This window comes from Eptesicus fuscus, chromosome 12 (genome assembly GCF_027574615.1).
Source record: "Eptesicus fuscus isolate TK198812 chromosome 12, DD_ASM_mEF_20220401, whole genome shotgun sequence".
Taxonomy (NCBI): Eukaryota; Metazoa; Chordata; class Mammalia; order Chiroptera; family Vespertilionidae; genus Eptesicus; species Eptesicus fuscus.
The window spans coordinates 10,670,154-10,693,485 of record NC_072484.1 but is presented as its reverse complement, the minus strand read 5'-3'; the positions used below and the strand labels follow the sequence as shown (position 1 = coordinate 10,693,485).

The following is a 23,332-nucleotide window of genomic DNA, read 5'->3' as shown; positions in this document are numbered from 1 at the left end:
CATACATATATATAACTTGTTTTATTTTATTGATTTCGAAGAGGAAGGGAGAGGGAGAGATAGAAACATCAATGATGACAGAGAATCATTGATTGGCTGCCTCCTGCACACCCCTACTGGAGATTGAACCCGCAACCCAGGCATGTGCCCTGACCAGGAATGGAACCGTGATGTGGTTCATAGGTTGACACAACCACTGAGCCACCTGGGCTGCCCCTAATTTTAATAAACATACTCTCAAAATCACCTGGGGGGAAATGATATTTTTTAAATTTCCATTGTAGTTTTACAGTTCCCTTGTAGAAATAAGTGATACTTGTTTTTTTTTATTTGTAGCTCAGGAGTGATATCAGATCTCCCTTTAAATTTTGTGTGCTTAAATTTATATATTCTTTTTGTTCTAATTTTTTCTTTTTTTGTTCCCTTAAGTTTAAAGAAATCAACTCGGCTTGAGGAGAAATATTAAGTAATAGTGCATAAGTAAATACGAAGTAACAGTAACGAGTTCTATTTAGGAAACAGGTGGAAGCCCAAAACCGGTTCGAATTTTGCCAATCTCAAAAATCCATTTTCCAGATTTCCCTTAACTTTTGCTTTCTCTCTCCCTCCAATCAGAGGGGCCAGGAGGCGTGGCGCACCCCTAACCCCGCCCTCAGGCAGGGGCATATCCCCGGAGCCGCGCACCCAGAGCCCCGCGCGCCCACCAGCCCCGCCCCCGCCCCGCCCCTCGCGCGCTGGCGGGCCGCCTCGGCCCCGCCCCGTCGGGCTCCTCCTTCTCGGCCACCGTTAGGCTGCGCTTCGCGGCAGCAAGATGGCGGCGCAGCAGCAGGACGGTGAGGGTGGTGCGCAGCCGGCGGGGCCCGCGGCGGAGGCCGACCCACTGGCCCGCTTTACGTGTCCCGTGTGCTTGGAGGTGTACGAGAAGCCGGTGCGGGTGCTCTGCGGACACGTGTAAGCGGCGAGCCCGGGCCTGGTCGGGGGGCGCCTGATTGGGCGGAGGGGAACGGAGCCGAGGGGCGAGGCCTCAGCAGGGAGGGTCTCGGGCTGCGGGGGGGCGGGGGGGTGGGTCTCGGCCCAAAGTGGCCTCTCCGCGGGGCCTTCCGAAGACCCGTTGGAAGTTGTCTGCTTCCTTCCAAGAATCCCGCTCTCCTGAGGAGCTCCCGCTGTGTCCCCAGCGGCCTGTCAGCTCCTCCCGCGCGGGCTAGTGTAGCTAAACCCCGCTGGGGTTCTGCCCTCGAGAGCCGCCGTTTCCCTGGAGGAGAGCGTGCGTCGCCCCTCGGGGGTAGCACACCTGGCGTCCTTGCCCAGCTCTGCCCGGTAACTCTGATGTGCGCGGAAGGTGGAGGGACACTGAGCTAGGCTACAGGGACCGAAGGGAAGTCATGCTGTAAATCTGACCGGCAGGTAGGGACCGTTAGCATTCCTATTGACCTGGGTTCAGGTGTGGTTCGCGTTGTTGGGAATTAAGCCTCCATGGCCTGCCTATTGCTCGGAGGCGTTGGGACGACCTAAAGGAGGTGTGTGTGTGGTAATGTCAGGACCGGCCCTGCACTGCGGTAGGTGTTTTGAGTTTGGCCGGATTTGAATCTCAGCCTTGCTGCATCCAACACGCAAACACCTAAACCGAAAGAATTGGCCATCTACTTCTTGCCTCTGAGGGATGGCGTTTTCTCCATGGCCTCCCTCAGTGTGGATCGTGGCCGTCACCTGGGCATTGGTCTTAGGGCCCCTTTCCCGGTCAGTGGGCACTTGCTGGGCATCACGGGCATTATTTCTGCAGCAATCCTGCAGAGGAAGAGCTCCCCGGTCACACTGCCTGCTTTTTGCTTCTTCAGGTACACAAAGCTCTTTCTAGCTTTGGGCTGTTCTGTTTGCAGTTCGTTTTGCCTGTAACTCTTCCTGTCCCATCGGCACCTCCCTCACCACTACCCCAAATCCTTTTCATACTTCAGGTCCCAATTTGTTACCTCCCTTGTCACCATCCCCGTTTAAATTACTCCCAGTTTCTTGCACGGAGCAAAATTTAGGGGCATGAGGGCAATGACCATTTTTATTTTGCTCTGTTTATATCCCCAGTGCCCAGCACAGTGAGCATCCCTCTTCCAGTCTTATGTTCCACTTGGGGCATAGTAAGAAATAAGGTGATTCTGCCCTCAGAGTTCACAATCAGGCGAATAAATACGTACCAGCAAATGTTCAGACTATTGTGAAAATTCATTGCGCAATGGAAGGGTATTATAGGAATCAAACTGAGGGGGAGTGGGGGAGTGGATAGGGGTAATGGATGAATAAAGAAGCTTGTCTTAGCAGAATTTACCAACTGAAGAGCAACAAACCTTGAGGTTTCTTTGAGCCAGATGAACCTTTCCTGGGTCAGAGGTCAGGGGACAGTACTGGGATTCAAACCTTGACTCTTTGCTATACTCACCATACTACGTCTACATGTTCATCAGTTCAAAGTTGATTGAAAATGGATGCACCTCTCTGAGTCTCTCTTAGGGCCAGCCAAGTGCTTTTTTGCTCTGCCTAATTGGTTTTTGATAGCTTTTGTGCTTGGAAACTTCAGCATCACTGTAGCTCTGGCTGGGCGTAGCATTAGATTTTTATAAAACTTTTATTTCAACCTCTAAATGATTATCCTGCTCCAGTCTAGTACCATACAGGTGGCTGGGTGCCCAGGAGAAAGGACTTTGTACATAGCACTGTAACAGAAAGGGTGGAGCATCTAAAAGGCTTAACTAGAAGAAGGCCATATGTAGGAAGTGGAAACTGAAAGCAGCCTGTTTTCTTAGCAGGCATTTATCATGGCCCCAAAGGTCGTCCTTTCTGCTTTTCGGACACCCCTCTGCATTTGGTGTCATCTTTGTATGGAACTCTGCATCCAGGTCTGTGTGCCTCCTTATAAATTTAGGCCTCAGTTCAAATGTTACCTTCTTAATGAAGCTTTCTGTAATCCACCCCAGCTGATCTTATTTTTTTTTTTTTTTATTTTTTAATTTCTTTATTGATTAAGGTGTCACATATTTGTCCTCATCCCCCCATTCCCATCCCACCCCTCTCCCCTCGCATGCCCCAATCCCCTGTTGAACTTAACCGTTGGATAGGCTTATATGCATGCATACAGGTCCTTTGGTTGAACTCTCCCCCTCCCCCCACCCTCCCCCTACCCTCCCGTATCCTCCCTCTGAGGCCCGATAGTCCGATCGATGCCTCCTTGCTTCTGGTTCTGTTCTTGTTCCTCAGTCTATGTTGTTCATCATTTCCTCTAGATGAACGAGATCAAATGTCACTAGATATATACTAATAAGAACTGAATGTGAGACGAGCAATAATATTTATGCTGACAGGCAAATGAATCAATCTGTAGCGAGCTTCCCCCTGGACCAACAGTTCTTTTGAGACCCAATTTCGATGTCCAGTAGTTCCTTATGTGTACATGTCAGCACTGACCCCTCAGCTCTGGATGGTGGACAAATGGTGGTAATGGAGGTCTGACTCCCTCTGGTTTGGTCGCGGCCGAACCCAGGGGGACGGCGTCACCTGGACTAAGGGGCACGTGGCCTCACCCATATCCAAGGGGCGCGTGGTCTCACCCGGGCCTGGGACCCAGCCTCACCCGGATGGATCCAGGGGCGCACGGCCTCACCCGGACCCAGGATCTGGCTTCACCCGTACCCAAGGACACTTGGCCTCTCCCAGACCCAGGGGCACGTGGCCTCACCCGGGCTTAGTTGCACAAGGCCTCACCTGGATCCAGGGACACATGGTCTCTCCCGGACCCAGGGACGCTTGGCCTCTCCCCGACCCAGGGCCACTTGGGCTCACCCGGGCCTAGGTGCACGAGGCCTCATCCGGATCCAGGGACGCATGGTCTCACCCGGACCCAGGGACGCTTGGCCTCTCCCAGACCCAGGGGCACGTGGCCTCACCCGGGCCTAGGTTCACGAGGCCTCACTCGGATCCAGGGACACATGGTCACACCCAGACCCAGGAACGTTTGGCCACTCCCAGACCCAGGGCCACTTGGGCTCACCCGGGCCTAGGTGCACGAGGCCTCATCCGGATCCAGGGACACATGGTCTCACCCGGACCCAGGGACGCTTGGCCTCTCCCAGACCCAGGGCCTCTTGGGCTCACCCGGGCCTAGGTGCACGAGGCCTCACCCGGATCCAGGGACACATGGTCTCACCCGGACCCAGGGACGCTTGGCCTCTCCCAGACCCAGGGCCACTTGGGCTCACCCGGGCCTAGGTGCACGAGGCCTCACCCGGATCCAGGGACACATGGTCTCACCCGGACCCAGGGACGCTTGGCCTCTCCCAGACCCAGGGCCACTTGGGCTCACCCGGGCCTAGGTGCACGAGGCCTCACCCGGATCCAGGGACACATGGTCTCACCCGGACCCAGGGACGCTTGGCCTCTCCCAGACCCAGGGCCACTTGGGCTCACCCGGGCCTAGGTGCACGAGGCCTCACCCGGATCCTGGGACACATGGTCTCACCCGGACCCAGGGATGCTTGGCCTCTCCCAGACCCAGGGCCACTTGGGCTCACCCGGGCCTAGGTGCACGAGGCCTCACCCGGATCCAGGGACACATGGTCTCACCCGGACCCAGGGACGCTTGGCCTCTCCCAGACCCAGGGCCACTTGGGCTCACCCGGGCCTAGGTGCACGAGGCCTCACCCGGATCCAGGGACACATGGTCTCACCCGGACCCAGGGACGCTTGGCCTCTCCCAGACCCAGGGCCACTTGGGCTCACCCGGGCCTAGGTGCACGAGGCCTCACCCGGATCCAGGGACACATGGTCTCACCCGGACCCAGGGACGCTTGGCCTCTCCCAGACCCAGGGCCACTTGGGCTCACCCGGGCCTAGGTGCACGAGGCCTCACCCGGATCCAGGGACACATGGTCTCACCCGGACCCAGGGACGCTTGGCCTCTCCCAGACCCAGGGCCACTTGGGCTCACCCGGGCCTAGGTGCACGAGGCCTCATCCGGATCCAGGGACGCATGGTCTCACCCGGACCCAGGGACGCTTGGCCTCTCCCAGACCCAGGGCCTCTTGGGCTCACCTGGGCCTAGGCGCACGAGGCCTCATCCGGATCCAGGGACGCATGGTCTCACCCGGACCCAGGGATGCTTGGCCTCTCCCAGACCCAGGGCCACTTGGGCTCACCCGGGCCTAGGTGCACGAGGCCTCATCCGGATCCAGGGACACATGGTCTCACCCGGACCCAGGGACGCTTGGCCTCTCCCAGACCCAGGGCCTCTTGGGCTCACCCGGGCCTAGGTGCACGAGGCCTCATCCGGATCCAGGGACGCATGGTCTCACCCGGACCCAGGGACGCTTGGCCTCTCCCAGACCCAGGGCCACTTGGGCTCACCCGGGCCTAGGTGCACGAGGCCTCACCCGGATCCTGGGACACATGGTCTCACCCGGACTCAGGGACGCTTGGCCTCTCCCAGACCCAGGGCCACTTGGGCTCACCCGGGCCTAGGTGCACGAGGCCTCACCCGGATCCAGGGACACATGGTCTCACCCGCACCCAGGGACGCTTGGCCTCTCCCCGACCCAGGGCCACTTGGGCTCACCCGGGCCTAGGTGCACGAGGCCTCACCCGGATCCAGGGACACATGGTCTCACCCGGACCCAGGGACGCTTGGCCTCTCCCCGACCCAGGGCCACTTGGGCTCACCCGGGCCTAGGTGCACTAGGCCTCATCCGGATCCAGGGACGCATGGTCTCACCCGGACCCAGGGACGCTTGGCCTCTCCCAGACCCAGGGCCACTTGGGCTCACCCGGGCCTAGGTGCACGAGGCCTCATCCGGATCCAGGGACACATGGTCTCACCCGTACCCAGGGATGCTTGGCCTCTCCCAGACCCAGGGCCACTTGGGCTCACCCGGGCCTAGGTGCACGAGTCATCACCCGGATCCAGGGACATATGGTCTCACCCGGACCCAGGGACGCTTGGCCTCTCCCAGACCCAGGGCCACTTGGGCTCACCCGGGCCTAGGTGCACGAGGCCTCATCCGGATCCAGGGACGCATGGTCTCGCCCGGACCCAGGGACGCTTGGCCTCTCCCAGACCCAGGGGCACGTGGCCTCACCCGGGCCTAGGTGCACGAGGCCTCACCCGGATCCAGGGACACATGGTCTCACCCGCACCCAGGGACGCTTGGCCTCTCCCAGACCCAGGGCCACTTGGGCTCACCCGGGCCTAGGTGCACGCAGCCTCACCCGGATCCAGGGACACATGGTCTCGCCTGGACCCAGGGGTGTGTGGGCTCTCCCAGACCCAGGGGCGCTTGGCCTCGCCCGGGCATCCACCCCAGCTGATCTTATTGCTTAGTTTTATTTCCTTCATGTGTTTAATCAGTATCTAATATTTGTGTTTTTCTCCACTCTGGAACACAGTTATGAGGATCGGGACTTAGTTTCGTTCAACATTGTGCCTTCAGTGGTGAATCACTAGAACCCCTCACCTTCTCCCAGCTTGGTCTAGAATTTTGCCTAGCAGAATAACATCTAGCTTAGTGACAAAGAGGAAGAAAATTCTTAGAAACAGTAAAAAATTGTCAGATATGCAGATTACCTTCGATTGTACATTCTGCCTTAAACCTATCAGGTTGGGTATGTAGCTGGGGTATTTTCATGCCTTATCACCCATTCTTTCTGTGTACTTGATCTCAGCATCACCACCTGTCTAGGTTTCAAGATAGAAACTTGGGCTCAGTGGTTGAGTGTCAATCTCTGACCAGGAGGTTACTATTTGATTCCTGGTTGGGGCGCTTGCCCGGGTTGTGGGCTCGATCTCCAGTAGGGGGCGTGCAGGAGGCAGCTGATCTATGATTCTCTTTCATCATTGATGTTTCTATCTCTCTTTCCCTCTCCCTGAAATCAATAAAAACATATATTTTTTTAAAAGATAGGAACTTGGCCTTTTTTCTCCTCCAAATTCAGTAAGTTACCAGTCCTACTGATTATACCTCTGAATCATTTCCTGAATTCATTCTCTGTTGCCTCAGTCAGGCCCTCACATTAGCCATCTTTTTGGTTTCTACTTCAAGTGTTCTCTTGTCTTTCCTCACCATAAAAAGTAAAATTTAAGCCTGGCCGACCTGGCTCAGTGGTTGAGTGTCGACTTATGAATCAGGAGGTCATAGTTTGATTCCCGGTCAGGGCACATGCCTCGGTTGCAGGCTGTATCCCAGTGTGGGATGTGCAGGAGGCAGCTGATCATTGATTCTCTCTTATCATTGACGATACTATCTCTCCCCCTCTCCCTTCCTCTCTGAAATCAATAAAGATATATGTTTAAAAAGAAAATGTTTAGCCGAAACCGGTTTGGCTCAGTGGATAGAGCGTCGGCCTGCGGACTGAAAGGTCCCGGGTTCGATTCCGGTCAAGGGCATGTACCTTGGTTGCGGGCACATCCCCAGTAGGGGGTGTGCAGGAGGCAGCTGATTGATGTTTCTAACTCTCTATCCCTCTCTCTTCCTATCTGTAAAAAGTCAATAAAATATATTATAAAAAAAAAGAAAAGAAAATGTTTAAAAGAAAAAAATTTTAAACCAACAATTCTATTTTCTGTGATAGTCCCAGAGTTATTTTTCTAAAACGTGAATTTATCTTGTTGATACTTTGCTTTAGACATCTGCTTATGAGGCAAAGTGTTAGGCTTTTATTTCCTTAGATGCATCCTGAGTTTTTAAGTCTAAGAATCTGGGATATCCTCGTGCTCTGCCAGCTAAACTTTTTCTTTTAAGGCTCTTTTTGTAGATGCTGCCTCTGAAGTCTTCCCAGCCCTGTCCTTAGGTCACAACTAGTTGCTCTTGTATTTGTGTTCCCATAGTACTTCGCATTCACCTCTAATGATAGCAGCTCCTGTTTGTGGTGCATTTCAAATGTGCTAGATACTGTACTAAGGTCTCCCAACATTCCTAGAGGTGGTACTACTATCTCCATTTCACAGAGGAAAAACGGAGATTCAGGAAACCCCTCAGTGTACTGTGACACCTTTTGCCCTGTGTCCCAGTAGTTTGCATTTGTTTCTGTTGCTTGACCTGTGTGTTCTTTGCAGGACCCATCCCCCACCCTCATTTTTCTGGCATAGGGAGACACAGGTTTTCTTGTTTGGTTTTTGTTACTCCTCACCTACGGGTATTTTTTTCCATTGCTTTTCAGAAAGAGTGAAGCGGGGGAGACAGAGAGAAACATCGATGTGAGAGAAACACATCAACTGGTTGCCTCCTGCACAAGCCCCAGACGGGGCAGGGGCGAGCCTGCAACACAGGTACATGCCCTTGATCAGGTGTGCAGGCCGACGCTCTAACCACGGAGCACACTGGCCATGGCAGGGGGACCTGGTATTTGAATCAGGAGTAGGGAGCAAGTTGTCTTTAAACCATTATTCATTGATGTCTTTTAAAAGTTTATCCATTTTGTTGTCTTGTCTTCACAATGCATGACTCAGGTTCTCTGTATGTCTTGTTCTAGCTTTTGCTCTGCATGCCTGCAGGAATGTCTGAAGCCGAAGAAGCCTGTCTGTGGGGTATGTCGCAGCCCTCTGGCACCTGGCGAACGAGCCGTGGAGCTTGAGCGGCAGATTGAGAGCACAGAGACTTCTTGCCATGGCTGCCGTAAAAATGTATGTGGAAGGAAAACGGAAGAGTTGGTCTTTCTGTGATGAGATGGGGTAAAACGTAGAGCTGTTGCCATGTAGTTTCTAAAGGTAGAGCATGATGGATAATTAATAGCACGTGTGCATGCTGGTTATTGTGGCAATGGCTGTGCTGTTTCATTTCAGTAACCTTATTGGGTTTTTTTGTTTGTTTTTTTTAGAATGGGCTTAGTATATTACATATTTTAGCTTTGAAAATCGTAGAAATCAGTTATCCCAGTTTTCCCCTATGACTCATTTTTCCAAAGCATTATGCACAATATTAATTAAAATATAATGACAGCCGAAGCCGGTTTGGCTCAGTGGATAGAGCGTCGGCCTGCGGACTCAAGGGTCCCGGGTTCGATTCCGGTCAAGGGCATGTACCTTGGTTGCGGGCACATCCCCAGTAGGGGGTGTGCAAGAGGCAGCTAATTGATGTTTCTAACTCTCTATCCCTCTCTCTTCCTCTCTGTAAAAAATCAATAAAAATATATGAAAAATATATATATATATAATGACAGAAGGATATTTCTTAATATCTTTTAATATAAAATAAAGTCAGTGACTCAAAAATGTTATCTGCTGTAGTTTGAGAGGAAATTTAAAAATTTATATCAGCCCTGGTCAGTGTGGCTCGGTTGGAGAGTCGTCCCCTATACCAAAAGGTTATGGGTTCTGTTCCCAGTCAGGGCACATACCCAGGTTGTGAGTTTGATCCTTGGTTAGGGCACGTGTGGGAGGCAGCCAGGGGATGTTTATCTCTCACATCGATGTTTCACTCGCTCTCTGTCCCTCCCTCTCTCTAAAAATTAAAAATGTTTATAATTACAGATATAAAATTTAATCAATTTTTAGCACCTGACAGGGAAAAATCATGATACAAAAGTCAGTATGAAATGTTTGATTATAATAGCAAGATCTAACATCTAAATACACCCATGCTCTTTTGTATAACCATATTAGAGTAAATATATTTATTTTAATATCTGTTGTAATAAGACAGTAGTCTTATTTTATTTTCCAAGAGATATACACAGGCTTATTGGTTTTTAAATCATTATGATTTTGTTAATTCTAGACAGTACAACAATCTATATAAAAGGCTAATATGCTAAGTGTCCAACTGTCTGACCGGTTGCTATGACATGCACTGACCACCAGGGGGCAGACGCTCAATGCAGGAGCTGCCATGATGCGCACTGGCCTTTTACAGAGAAGCGGCACCACGGACCTGGCACCCACAAAGCAACACTCGGCTTCCCCCAAGTGGGACACAGGCCCCGCCACCACCCCAGAGCGACTGCCCACCAAATTGCATCGCTGCCGAGACCCCATGGTGCAAAATGCGGCCCCCAGCCCAGCCCTGAAACGGTCGCTGTGGGGGCGCTGGATAATGATGTCACTTAGCAACAACTGGCTTCCTCTGCCTAGCAACAACTAGCCTCCTTACAGTTTCTTCAGTCTAGGAACACAACTTGCTTTATAGCCAGGTGCAAACATTTCACACTTTAACCAAATGTCTGTGAAGCGTTTTACTGTGCCTCATCTCATTTGATCCTCATAGAAGTCCTTGAGTAGGTAGATAGGACACTCGGTAGAATCCTATTTTCTTTCCATTAGCTGGAAAACGGAGATTTAGAAAGCTTAAAACTTGACCCGACTGAAAAGAAGTAGGAAATGGTGGACCTTTAAAATGACTTCAGGTTTTCTCACTGCACAGAATATAGTCAAACACTGCTGCAGTTAAATATTTTACCCTTTGTTCTCCCTTTGTGATCTACAATAATAATCTGCTTTGTATTGATATTTACTGCTGTGTTGCTGACAGTTACCTGAAAGAAAAGTTGGGGTGCTTTACTGGGCTGGAAATAGTTTAGCTAAATCAGAAAGCAGGTCTAATTAAGCAAGTTTATTCTATATAAAAGGCTAATTTGACTCGCGCATGCGTGATATTTATAAAGCTCTCACTAGTGCCAATCGCATGTGTGTATTTTGATCTGTCATTGTTGATTCAGAATTTGGTTGACACTTCTATAGAAAAAGGGTGAATAGCGATATTAAAATATTCTAGTTAATTTAATTTCCTTTCAATGTGCACGAATCTGTGCACTGGGCCACTAGTACAAAATAATGTAGGTTTGTTCCCACTCCAGAGCTTACCTCTTTAAAGTGGTTCAGTTTAGAAGACTGAAAAATATTTTCTACCCTTTGAAAAACACAGGTGTAGGATTTTTACAAAATAGGATCATACTATAATATATATTTCGACAACTTTTTTCACATTTGAAACAATTTTTTCACCAAAGGACTGTTGGACATTCTTCTTTTTTTTTTTTTTTTTTTTAAATATTTTATTATTTTTTACAGAGAGGAAGAGAGAGGGATAGAAACAACGATGAGAGAGAAACATCAATTGCCTCCTGCACACCCCCACTGGGAATGTGCCCGAAACCAAGGCACATGCCCTTGACCAGAATTAAACCCGGGACCCTTGAGTCCGCAGGCCGAAGCTCTATCCACTGGCCAAACCGGTTTTGGCTGTTGGACATTCTTGCACGTTAATGTCATTACTCTAACACCTTAGTTAAATAGCCTTAGAATGCATATGCCTTACAATTGTCCTTTCAGAGTGATTTAGCATGAGGGGTACACAGTGGGTACAGTTCTGAATGAGGCTATTTCCCATTTCTTTCAATTAGGAGCTCTGGTTGCTAGCTTGAAGTCAAGTACTTTAGTGGGAGATAAGACAGAAGCATCATGGTAAACCAGAGCTCAAATATTGAAGCTGTTTTTTTCTTGTAGTTTCCTTTAATTTAAAAAATCAAGAAATGGAAATCATGCAAGCATAATGGGATTTGGGGGGATTTTTCTGTATGCTTTTTATTTTCCCCATTTTAAAGATTTGTGATAGCATTATGGTATATATCTAAAAATGTTTCCCCCCCCCCCCGTGTCTCCCCTCTTTCTTCATTCCTTACACATTTTCTTTCTTTTTAGAACACCTGTCATGAAGCACTCTTTAGGTTTTCTTTTCTTTTCTTTTCTTTTCTTTTCTTTTCTTCTTTTCTATAAAACCACTAGATTTTATAGAAGAAATAGATTCAGATTTAGGGTTTTTTGTAAAGATCACTTACCATAATCTGTCGATTTGTACTTTAACTAGGATTACTAGCCTTTATCCCTTTTACTTACATGGTCAGGTGTTTATTTTTTGCTGCACAAAATGGAATGTAGTTCTTGGCTTGCTGAAGGAGATGAATTTAAATATTAGTATAGAAAACTTTAAAAACTTCACTTGGTTTGGAGTGTGTCTGTAAGCAGAGAGCGTATGGTGAATAAAGCAGACTTCTAGGAGAGTTAGTGTATAGTGGCAGCAAATGTCCTGATTTGGTCAAGTGAAACACCAATCTTGGTCTTAACAGAAACCCTGCAACAAACAGGGGTTCAGCCCCATCAGCACAGCCAGGAGACTGGTGAGATGTTTGCCAGGGTGGAATAGGTTATAGTTTTCATCTTGCCCTTGCTTTGGGATAATGTTGGGCCTGGTACAAGGTTCTGACTAACTTGTGGCAACTCTGATTCTTCCTGTCCCAGTTCTTCCTATCTAAGATCCGGGCCCACGTGGCTACCTGTTCCAAATACCAGAATTACATCATGGAAGGTGTGAAGGCCACCACCAAGGATGTGTCCCTTCAGCCAAGGTAAATGATTCAAATCACTCCTTTAGGTCGAGGTCATCTTTTTTGTGTGTTTAATTGTCACACTGGACACTTTGCATGTTCGGGACTGAGTTGTATGAATTATAGAAAGTGAAAGTATAATAGTTATGCTGGCTAAAGCTGATTTAAGTTTTTGTATGGGGGGTGGTGTGGAGAAGCACTCTCAAATATTAGCTGTGCTGATGTTATTTTCAGAACATTTGACCTGACTCTGAAGTAATTATCACATCCCTGTCATAAAACGTTCAGTGAACTTTGCTCCTTTTTGCAAGGTAAAGTGGCTGAAGTTGCATGGAAATGTACTCACAGAGGTGTTTTTCTTTTTCCCTGCCTTTCGTCTTCCAGGAATGTCCCAAACCGTTACACCTTTCCTTGCCCTTACTGTCCCGAGAAGAACTTTGATCAAGAAGGACTTGTGGAACACTGCAAGTTATTCCATAGCATGGACACCAAATCTGTGGTAAGAGTAACTTTTTTTTTTTTAATACTTTTTATGGAAAAAAGTCAGACTTACAGAAAAAATTACAGGAATAGTATGGTAAACTCTTATGTGTCCTTTACCTAGATTCTTGGATTAATAACATTTTACCATATTTGCTTGACCATGCTTTCTATATACAAATTTTTTGCTTACTATTTGAGAATAAGTTATAGATATCATGTCCCTAAATACTTCAGCATATATCTCCTAAGAACATTTGCTTTTAAAAAAATCCCTCTTTTGTGTGTTTAATTGTCACACTCAGAAAATGTAGCATTGAGACTATCTAATATCTATTGAGGGATTCATGTTTACATTTTAGCAATTGTAATGTTCTTCATATCAGTCTTCCATGTCCCCAAATCCCAGATCAGTGTGTTAGGTTTAGTTGTCATGTCTCTTTATTCCTCAGCCATTCTTTGTCTTTCATGACCTTGACATTTTTAAAGAGGACAGGCAAGTTTTGTAGAATGACTTTCAGTTTGAGCTTCTCTGCTTCTTCATGATTAGATGCAGGGATGCTCCATAAGTGATGTGTCCTCCAGATTCCACATCAGGGAGCAAGTGATGTCTCTTGGTCCATTGTTGGTATCTTTAACTTGGATCCCTTGGTATCCACCACGTTTCTCCTCTGTCAAGCTGCCATTTTCCTTTTGAGAGTAGCTTTTTCATAGTTGTGGAGAAAAAGAATTTAAGCTAAAATTATTAGAAAAATGCTTATTAGTCCTTTGACATTTAATTTAAATAACACAGATTGACGTTTCTTGTTTTGAAAAAAATGTTTGAATTTTGCCCATCTTCAGCAGTGCTGCCCTTCCCTCTTTTTTTTTTAATTACTTTATTGATTAAGGTATCACATATTTGTCATCAACCCCCCCCTCCCATTCCCATCCCAAACCCCCCCACACGCATGTGCCCATCCCCCTGTTGTCCGTGATCACTGGTTAGGCTCATATGCAAGCACACAAGTCCTTTGGTTGATCTATCTCCCTTGTCCCCAACCTCCCCTACCTTCCCTCTGAGGTCTGACAGTCTGATGAATGCTGTTCTTGTTCTTCAGTCTATGTTGTTCATCTTTTCCCCTAGATGAGTGAGCTCATGTGATACTAGGAATACACTTATAGGAACCGAAAATGAGACAAGCAATAATGGTTATGCTGAGAGGCAAATGAATCAGTCTATAGTGAGTTTCTTTCTGGGCCAACAGTTCTTTTGAGTCCCGATTTCTATGTCCAACAGTTGTTTATGTGTACATAACAGCAATGATATTTCAGTTCTGAATGGTGGACAAATGGTGGTAATGCAGTCCGACCCTCTCTGGTTTGGTCCTGGGCAATCTGCAGTGACGCACATCTGCTGACTGCTAGTATTGCCCTTCCCTCTTATTGTGGTTGACAGACTAGTTCGTTCTTTCTACAGACTAGGTCTTTTTTTTTTTTTCTTTCTTTTTAAAAAAATATATTTTATTGATTTTTTACAGAGAGGAAGGGAGAGGGATAGAGAGTTAGAAACATCGATGAGAGAGAAACATCAATTAGCTGCCTCCTGCACACTCCCTACTGGGAATGTGCCCGAAACCAAAGTACATGCCCTTGACTGGAATCGAACCCGGGACCCTTCACTCCGCAGGCTGACGCTCTATCCACTGAGCCAAACCGGTCAGGGCCTGACTAGGTCTTAATACAACTTCCTCTATAGTTTGTTTTAGTTTTTCCATTTATCTCAGACTGCTTCTGCTGAAATATATACCCAGTTTTATGGGCAGTCTTCAGCTCCATTGCTGTAAAAAGTGAGGCACGAACTACAATTTTGCTAATAGGATTAGGCCTTGAGGCATTCTTTATTTCTCTGTTGGAAATCTTAAGATCCAGTTTGCCTTTTCAGGAATATCTTAAATCTTCTCTTGACTTTATTGAACTCCTTGTCAAGTACAAATTCTGGTCAGTGCAGCCACTTTTTTACACTAGACTCCCTGGGTTCTTAACGTTGTGCTGCAACAGATTCTACCAGTGAACCCCCTCTCCATCTGCTTATCCCAGCTCCCCAAACTAGGGGACTGAGCTGGCTTGGCCCATCATGCACCCCATTTTCTGGACACTGTTACTGCTAGGCAGGCACAGTCTCTAGTGGCTGTTCTCTGCATTAAGTTCCTGTCATGAGCTGCCCTGATCTTAACTAAGTTCAGAGTATCAGGTGTGCATTCTTTCCTCTATCTCAGGAGGTCTGTGATCTACCTCTGAAGTCACAGACTGGCAGCCTGTGGGTTACAACTGGCCCATACACATTTTAATTCCCAAAAATGCTTCCTGTCCTCACCTATTTGGCTCAGTGGATAGAGCATCGGCCCTTGGATTGAAGGGTCCCAGGTTCGATTCCAGTCAAGGGCATGTGCCTTGGTTGCAGGCTTGATCCCTGGCCCTGTGGGGGAGGCAGCCAATCGATGTGTCTCACATCGCTGCTTCTCTCTCTCTCTATCTCTCCCTCTTCCTTCCACTTCCTAAAAATCAGTGGAACAATAACCTTGGATGAGGATTAATAAAATAATAAACATAAAAATGCTGCCCTAGCTGGTTTGGCTCAGTGGATAGAGGGTTGGCCTATGGACTGAAGGGTCCCAGGTTCGATTCCGGTCAAGGGCACATGCCCAGGTTGCAGGCTATCCCCAGTAGGGGGAGTGCAGGCGGCAGCCAAAGAATGAGTCTCATCATTGATTTTTCTATCTATCCCTCTCCCTTCCTCTCTGAAATAAATAAAATTACATTTAAAAAGAAATTGATTCTTTGAAGAAAAAACAAACACAAAAAAGCCTCTTATTTTAAAAAAATGAAAAGAAATAATAAAAATAAAAATGCTTCCTTTTTTGTCTGGCTGGTGTAGCTCAGTGGTTAAGCACCGACCTAGGAACCAAGAGGTCACGATTTGATTCCCAGTCAGGGCACATGCCTGGGTTGCTGGCTCGATCCCCAGTAGGGGGTGTCCAGGAGGCAGCCAATCAATTATTCTCTTTCATTATTGATGTTTCTGTTCCTCTCTTCCTCTCCCTTCCTCTCTGAAATCAATAAGAACATATTTTTTTTAAAATGCTTCCTTTTTGCTGAAATAAGTATGCCAAACTTAAATATAGGTGTTGGGGTAAGTGCTGGTTCATCAAACTATCATCCTCTTTTCTGTAGGTGTGAGGTTTTTCATAGTAAATTTTAAAAGGCTGACATAAAATTTTAACATATCTTTGCCTATGTTTATGTCTGTCTGTAAAATAAAATCTTAGCTGTGGATTGATTTGGTTGGAGGTTAAGTGTATTCATAATTTTGATCAGTATTGCTGAACTACTCTGGTTTCTGGTACTACAACCTAATTTCTCTCTTTTCTCCCCTCCTTTGGCTTCCTGAAATTGATGTGATCATTTTGTCTCTGTTGAAGCCTCTCTTTCTTCAGCCCTTGGCCCCCTGTCCCATCTCTCTCCCTCTACAGAACTCCTAACTGTCAGTGTTCCAGCACTTTCCTTTGGGAGCTCCTCCTCTTCTGGCCCTCGTCCCGACTCATGCCCCAGCTCCAGCCGCCTGCCTTGCTCTGCCACTCAAGGAGTCTTCCTCCATTTCAGATTCATCTCTTGCCTACCCCCTTTGTCGCCATATCTTCCTGGTAAATGATGGGATTCCATCCCTAAGCCGGATGCGTATGCCTGCGTCTGCCCCTCCCCAGCTTCCCTCTGCCCATCTCCATGAAGTTTTCATTCTAGCCGCACTGAGTGTCTGGCTGTTTGCCTTCCTCTGTTAAATCAATAGAAATAAAACTTTTTATATAAAGTTTTTAAATAAAACTTCCTCCCTTCCTCTGTTAAATCAATAGAAATAAAACTTTTTACCTGTGTCACTGATGCTGCCTCTTGGCCTTTTCTCCTTGCTACCACTGCCCCTCTTCGGGAACACACTTCCCTGTGTTCTTCGGCTTTCCCCATGCCTCCCAGACTCCAAAACCCAATCAACTGCTTGTATGAGGGCTTTTCAGCCTGAGCCCCTCATCTGACCATTTACTCTGAAAAACAGAACCTAAGGCTGTGTTTTAACTTCCTTGGGACATTGCTCATCTGTCATTTCTTTGGTTTTCTTTGTGTCTTGAATCATGTTGTGTGTGGGATGGAAGGTCATAGTCTAGACCCCCACTGGGCTGATGCATTGTCCTAACCACAGTAGGGGATAAGAAAAGGGTAGTATCGTGGCTTAAGCCTTTACCCACCCCCGAGTGTTACTTGACTTGATGTCAGTGTGCACACAAGGGAGTGACCTGGCCCGGGACTGGTGTGTCAGGAAAGCTGTCCTGGGAGAGCGGGGTTCAGACACGAGCCACAGAGAGTGGACATCAGCTGAGACATCAGGTGCCTAAGACCATGCTTCTTTGTTGAAAGGTTTGTCCAATATGCGCTTCAATGCCCTGGGGAGACCCCAACTACCGCAGCACCAACTTCATCGAGCACATCCAGCGGCGGCACCAGTTTTCTTACGACACCTTTGTGGTAAGTGGAGCCCGGGCTCTGATCCGTTCCCCTCTCTTTTTACCTGGAGAACCTTGGACCCTACTGTTGAGCTGTGTCACTGATGCTGCAAGTACAGGTTCCCTGGAATGTAGCTGTGCAGTCTGTGAGCCAGATGAGTGGCCACAGCCTTTCTTGAGTGGCCAGCTCAGCCGGTGTGGCTGGTGGTTGAGCGTCAGTCTATGAACCAGAAAGTCATGGTTCGATTCCCAGTCAGGGCACATGCCCAGGTTGCAGGCTCGATCCCTCATGGGGCACGTTCAGGAGGCAGCCGATCGGTGATTCTCATCATTGATGTTTCTATCTCCTTCTCCCTTCCTCTGTTAAATCAATAGAAATAAAACTATGAACTGGCCAGCTATCTTAGACTGAGACATGGTGACAAATTGTTCCTATCGTTGTTTTTTTGCAACCATCCTCCCCATCCCTTTGGTGTGTGTAGTTTCTACCTGTTATAGAACCTGGTTTGAGATTTTTTTGGGGGTTTATTTTTGTTCTTTGTTGTTTTTTTTTATTTCAGACGGGGAGAGAGAGAAAGAACATCAGTGATGAAAGAGAATCATTGATTAGCTGCCTCCTGCATGCCCCACACCGGGGATTGAGCCCACAACCTGGGCATGTGCTCCCAACCAGAATCGAACCCAGGACTCTTCAATCCACAGGCTGATACTCTATCCACTGAGCCAAACCAGCTAGGGATTTTTGTTTGTTTGTTTTTTAAATATATTTTTTATTGAGAGGAATGGAGAGGAAGAAAGAGGTGGAACATCAATGATGAGAGGGAATCATTGATTGGCTGCCTCTTGCACTGCTCACACTGGGGATCGAACCCGAAACCTGGGCATGTGCCCTGACTGAGAATCGAACTGTGACCTCCTTGTTCATAGCTCGACACTCAGCCTCAGCAACCCCATTTCCACTCAGCAGCATGACTGAGGCACCGGAGGCTGCTGTAGAAAGCAGGCAGACCGCCCACATTTCTCTGAATGCAGAGCAGGACACTTCCTGAGCAGAAGCCACCAGCTCCGGGCAGAGTTTAAACAGTGCAGCGGAGGGCAAATGGCTGGGCAGCTACTGGCCCTGGAGCGACCCCAGGCTCTGCTAAAGCTCTGTCAGACCCACGCTGGACACCGGATTACGCTTCCTAGTCAGAGGAGGATAGCCTCCACAGTGGAGGCCAAGTTCCCGTAAAGAGCCTTAACAAGCAATCAGCAGGGACCTGAGGCTGAACCCCACCCCCACCCCCATGGGGCTTGACAGGGACTTCAGGCCACACCCCCCACCCAGCTGGCTGGGCTGGTTTGGGACTCTTGCCTGGCCCCCTGGGCATCTAAGCTAAGTAGTGGAAATGGTCCCTGTCGGATTTTCAGGCTAGACTGCGTGTGGCTTGTTATGCTGCAGTCAGCTCCAGCTGATCCTTGTCATGTGTAAGTACAGGCACAGTATTGCCCATTTCCTTCGCCCATACCAACTCTAGGAATCTGGAAATGCAGAATTTCATATATCGTCTTACATATTTATTTTTAACGTTCTTCAGGTCAAACAAAGCATATCCACTGGCCAGATGTGGTCATTAGATTTGTGTCCTTTTCCTAAAGCTGATTGATTTTGAAGGCACACTGTTGTCTTGGCAGTATTGTGATAGATAAATTTGGCCAACTGCTTGAAATAAACCTTTTATTTATACGTGTAAGTGTCAAGTCAGAATTTTGTAGTAGTCAGTCTTTTTTAAAAAAATATATTTTTATTGATTTCAGAGAGGGAGGGAGAGAGAGATAGAACATCCTATATAATAAAGAGGGAATATGCAAAATGACCATCACTCCACCACAAAGATGGCAGTGCCCACAGTGGAGGCAGGGGTGGGGGGGTTTCTGTAACACAAGATGGCTATGCCCACAGCGGAGGCCAAGTTCCCGTAAAGAGCCTTAACAAGCAATCAGCAGGGACCTGAGGCTGAACCCCCCCCCCACCCCCATGGGGCTTGACAGGGGACCTCAGGCCACACTCCCCACCCAGCAGGGCTTGACGGGGGACCTCAGGCCATGCCCCCTTCCCAGCAGGGCTTGACGGGATCTCAAGGTACGCCCCGCGCCCCAGTGCCGGACCAGGGGACCTCAGGCCGTGTCCCTCACCCTGGCGCCAGGCCGGGGGACCTCAGGCCGTGCCCCCCATCCGGCTGGCTTGATGGGGGACCTCAAGGTGCGCCCCCTGCCCCAGCCCAGGCTGGGGAACCTCAGGCTGTGCCCCCCACCCCGTGCCAGGCCAGAGGACCTGAGGCTGCGCCCTCTACCCGGCGGGGCTTCACAAGGGTGGGACCGGCCGGGTCTGGATCTAGCCCAATGGGGCGCGGCCGGCCAGGTCTGGGTCTCGTGCGATTTTGAGGTGCACGTGGGTGGGTGGGGACTTGACTCTGGGTCCTGTGGTGCGCCCTAGACTCTGACAAGAGGAAGATTTTCATATACATTCTACTAATTTTCTTTTCATCTCTGACACTTCTATTATACAGAAAGGGCAGATAGCAATATTAAAATATTTCCTCTAATTAATCCCCTTTTACAGGCCACTAGTCAATGATAAGAGAGAATCATTGATCGGCTGCCTCCTGCATGCCCCCTACTGGGGTTTGAGCCTGCAACCCGGGCATGTGCCTTGATCAGGAATTGAACTGACCTCCGGGTTCATAGGTCAGTGCTCAACCTCTGAACCGCACCGGCCAGGCTGTAATTTCAAGACCTGAGAAGGAAAGCATGACTCTTGACTGAGTTGTTGTAAAGAGTATTCATTGTTTGATACATATCTGAAACTCAGACTTGAAAATAACTGTCCTTTTTGTTAATGTCATAAAGATGTATATAATGCCCAAGTAGAAAACTTTGCCTCATTGAGTTAGAAAAGCTAGTTTTACCCTGGCCAGTTCAGTGGTTAGAGCATCAGTCTGTGCATCCAAGGATCACAGGTTTGATTCCAGGTCAAGGGCATGTACCTGGGATGCAAGTTCGATCCCTGGTCCCGATCTGGGCATGTGCAGGAGGTGACCAATTAAAGTGAAGTGTCTCTCTCACATGAAGTTTCTCTCCCTTCCTCCCTGCCTTCTACTCTCTCTAAAAAATCAATGGAAAAAAATACCGTCAGATGAGCATTAACAAAAAAAGAAAGAAAGGCTAGTTTTACTACAGTACACTCCACATTAGAGTACTTGGTCTGTGTTAGGTCATCTGGGTGCTCTCTGGTCTTCGGTCTCCCCGTTTGAGGGAGCCATCATTGTTTTCATCATCAGGATGAAGCAGCAGAGGCACAGAGATCAAGCAATCTGTCTAGACTTCCATGGCTAGCATTGCCAACCAGGAGCTGGGATCCGGTCCCTGCGGCCTTCTCCAGGGCCCTGTGCTCAGCTCTCCTGCTTCTCCTACTGCAAGTGAGTCCTTGCAGCTGCAAACAAGTGCTGAGGATGTGTCTGTGTTTTGCCCCTAGGATTACGATGTTGATGAAGAGGACATGATGAATCAGGTGTTGCAACGCTCCATCATCGATCAGTGAGCAAGGCTTCTACTGTCCGTCTTGAGTTCCAGAGCTTCCATTACATGTTATGTGTGAAATCTTAAACATACAACAGACCTGGCAGTGGTGTTAGGACAGGGTCACTTCTAATAGGGAAGCAGGTTCCCAGGTCAGAGCCCTCCTTTCCTTTGGGCTCTTCCCCTACAGTTTACCCGGTTTGTCACATCTTGTCCTTGATTGCTCCTCGGCTACTTCCTGGGGTTTCTGCTGCTGCTTTCCGACGAAAACCCAGCCTCTCCACCTGTCCTTGTTTCACTCTTGTTCCTCTCACCCCGCATTCCTCTCTCAGGTCCTCCAAGCCAGCCAGGACCTTCTGTGGGTCATGAATAGCACAAATGAGATAAGTGTCTCCTCTCCTCGTCCTGAGGTGTGTGAGCTCTGGCAGTAGTGCATCTGATCACTGGTGGGACTCCTGTGCTGAGCAAGTTCCTGTTCGTTGGTCCTTGCACCAGCTGCCAGAGCTGGCGTTACCTCCCAGGAAACCTTTTAAAAGTCCTGCTGGGGTGAATGTTCTGGGTTGAGCATGGTCTGATGCTGGAAGTTTTGATTAGTGATATTTTGCTGCCACTCCTGCACACCCTTAGAATGTACTGGTTCAGTCTTAAATGCCTGCATGGTGCCTTTTTAGGATAAGGTGGAACCACATGTCTTTAGTGGAAATAAGTGTTTCTAGGTTAGAAACTTAGGTTAAACTCCATTTCTCCATAAGTAGGGAGGAGGGTCGGCTGAGAGAGACAGGAGGACCATAGCTCTTGGCTTATGATTTTCAGACTAATAAGGTATTTTCAAATGACTGGTCATGTTTACTTTTCTATTTGGGACCCTGCTTACATTCTTGTCCTTGAGGTACAAGAAGGAGTCCTCAAGTGAATAAGGAAGACGAGGTTTGGAGCCTGAGTGGATACTAGTTCCTTTTTCTTTGGTTAAAACTTAGATTAACCTGAGCATTGCTTTCCTATCAGCGGGAGGTGATAGGAAATCTGATACCACAGCCTACCGTCTCTTCTGACAAGACACTGGTCAAAGGCACAACATCTCCTGTGAGCAGTTGTTCATGGAAACTGTCTCCGGGAAACTTGCTTTGGTAGCAGCTCAAGAAGCTTGAAGTTCAGCATGTTTCAGGACATTAACAAACACAAGGCTAAGAGCTGGCAGTCAGATCCACGGGGCAGAACCTCTGATCGACCAAAGGGCATCATGATCTATGTTTGCGTTTTCATGTCAGATCTCTCTAGTCTGATATGAAAATTTCTTCTGGTCAGTGACTGAGGTTGCAAGTGACAGGGCTTTGGGCCTGTGCCCTGCTGCCAGGGGCCTCTCCTTACCTGCCAGTAAGAACTTGGATGCCTAGTAACCAGCAAAGACAGGGCCCTTTGGGGCAAAGTAGTCTTTTCTATTGTGCTGTTGCTTGGGAGGCCCATATGTTAAGCTCAGCTTCTTCACTGTAGTTTTTGGAAAGAGATCACTCAGACCTCCCTCAGTTGAGATCATCTCGGTCTAAGTTTGAAGGGAAATTTGAGTAAAACCTTCATTTGAGGGAACTGAAGAGAACGTGTCCATCTCACTGGTGGTACTAAGAAACTGCTTTCCTTGTATTAAGTGCACTTCATGTATTTCTAATAAGATGATTTTCCAGAAAGTGAAATTTGTTACGTTCTGGCTTTTAAAAGGCAAAATATAAATAAATTTCATAATTTATCCAACCGGTCAGCTGCAGTGCCTGTTTTCATTGCTTCCACCTGCTGAAGTCTGGGCCTGGGAGTCTCTAGAAGGTTGTTGCTGTTCCTAAGAGGAAGTTCCTGTCTGTCACAAGGGAGTCCCCCTGGCTCTGGTCTCAGCTCTGACACTTCACCAGCTGAGCCTCGCTGGGCTGGTCCTCACAGTTGGGAGGTCCGGTGAGGTGGGGAGTGAATGCTCCATGAAACAAGGCTTTACACACGTGCTTCAGCTCCGTTAGGTGACTGAGCAGCAGCCCCAAGACATGGTAGTAAAGGTTTCACAAGTTAGGGTCTGAGGTCCTGAGTGTTTTAAGTTCTGCACTCTTCTACTGGCTGTGGGACATCTGGCAAACACTTTCCCTTTCTGAATGTCTGAATGTTTCCCTACGATAAAAAATTTTTTGGACAAGTTGAGCTTTTACTATTACAGATGAAATACTCAAATTTTACATTATTACATATATATTTAAAACACATAAAAATGGCTGGGTTAGCTATCACTAAACGCAGCAGAACTTTAGTTCTCTAGTTCCATCTACTACATATTCAGTGCTTCTGACCTCTCCCTCTTTTTTTTTTTTTTTAATATACTTTTATTGATAGGAAGGGAGAGGGAGAGAGAGAGAGAGAGAGAGACATCAGTGATGAGCGAG

General features: G+C 48.1%; 1 protein-coding gene across 1 annotated transcript; it reads left to right on the top strand.

The window, feature by feature from the left end:
• The first annotated feature begins 761 nt into the window (after positions 1–761).
• Positions 762–22,668, top strand: RNF114 (ring finger protein 114). Its single transcript, XM_008141168.3, has 6 exons — positions 762–951; positions 8,503–8,653; positions 12,263–12,369; positions 12,733–12,847; positions 17,275–17,382; positions 20,875–22,668. The coding sequence occupies exons 1-6, from the start codon at positions 812–814 to the stop codon at positions 20,938–20,940; spliced, it is 687 nt and encodes a 228-aa protein (XP_008139390.2). The 5' UTR covers positions 762–811; the 3' UTR covers positions 20,941–22,668.
• The last annotated feature ends 664 nt before the right edge of the window (positions 22,669–23,332 follow it).

Bases quoted from the DNA above. Each gene is read 5' to 3' on its own strand.
- RNF114 (XM_008141168.3), top strand. From the start codon at position 812: ATGGCGGCGCAGCAGCAGGACGGTGAGGGTGGTGCGCAGCCGGCGGGG. The intron at 952-8,502 runs GTAAGCGGCGAG...GTCTTGTTCTAG, and splicing joins CGGGTGCTCTGCGGACACGT to CTTTTGCTCTGCATGCCTGC. The intron at 8,654-12,262 runs GTATGTGGAAGG...TTCCTGTCCCAG, and splicing joins GCCATGGCTGCCGTAAAAAT to TTCTTCCTATCTAAGATCCG.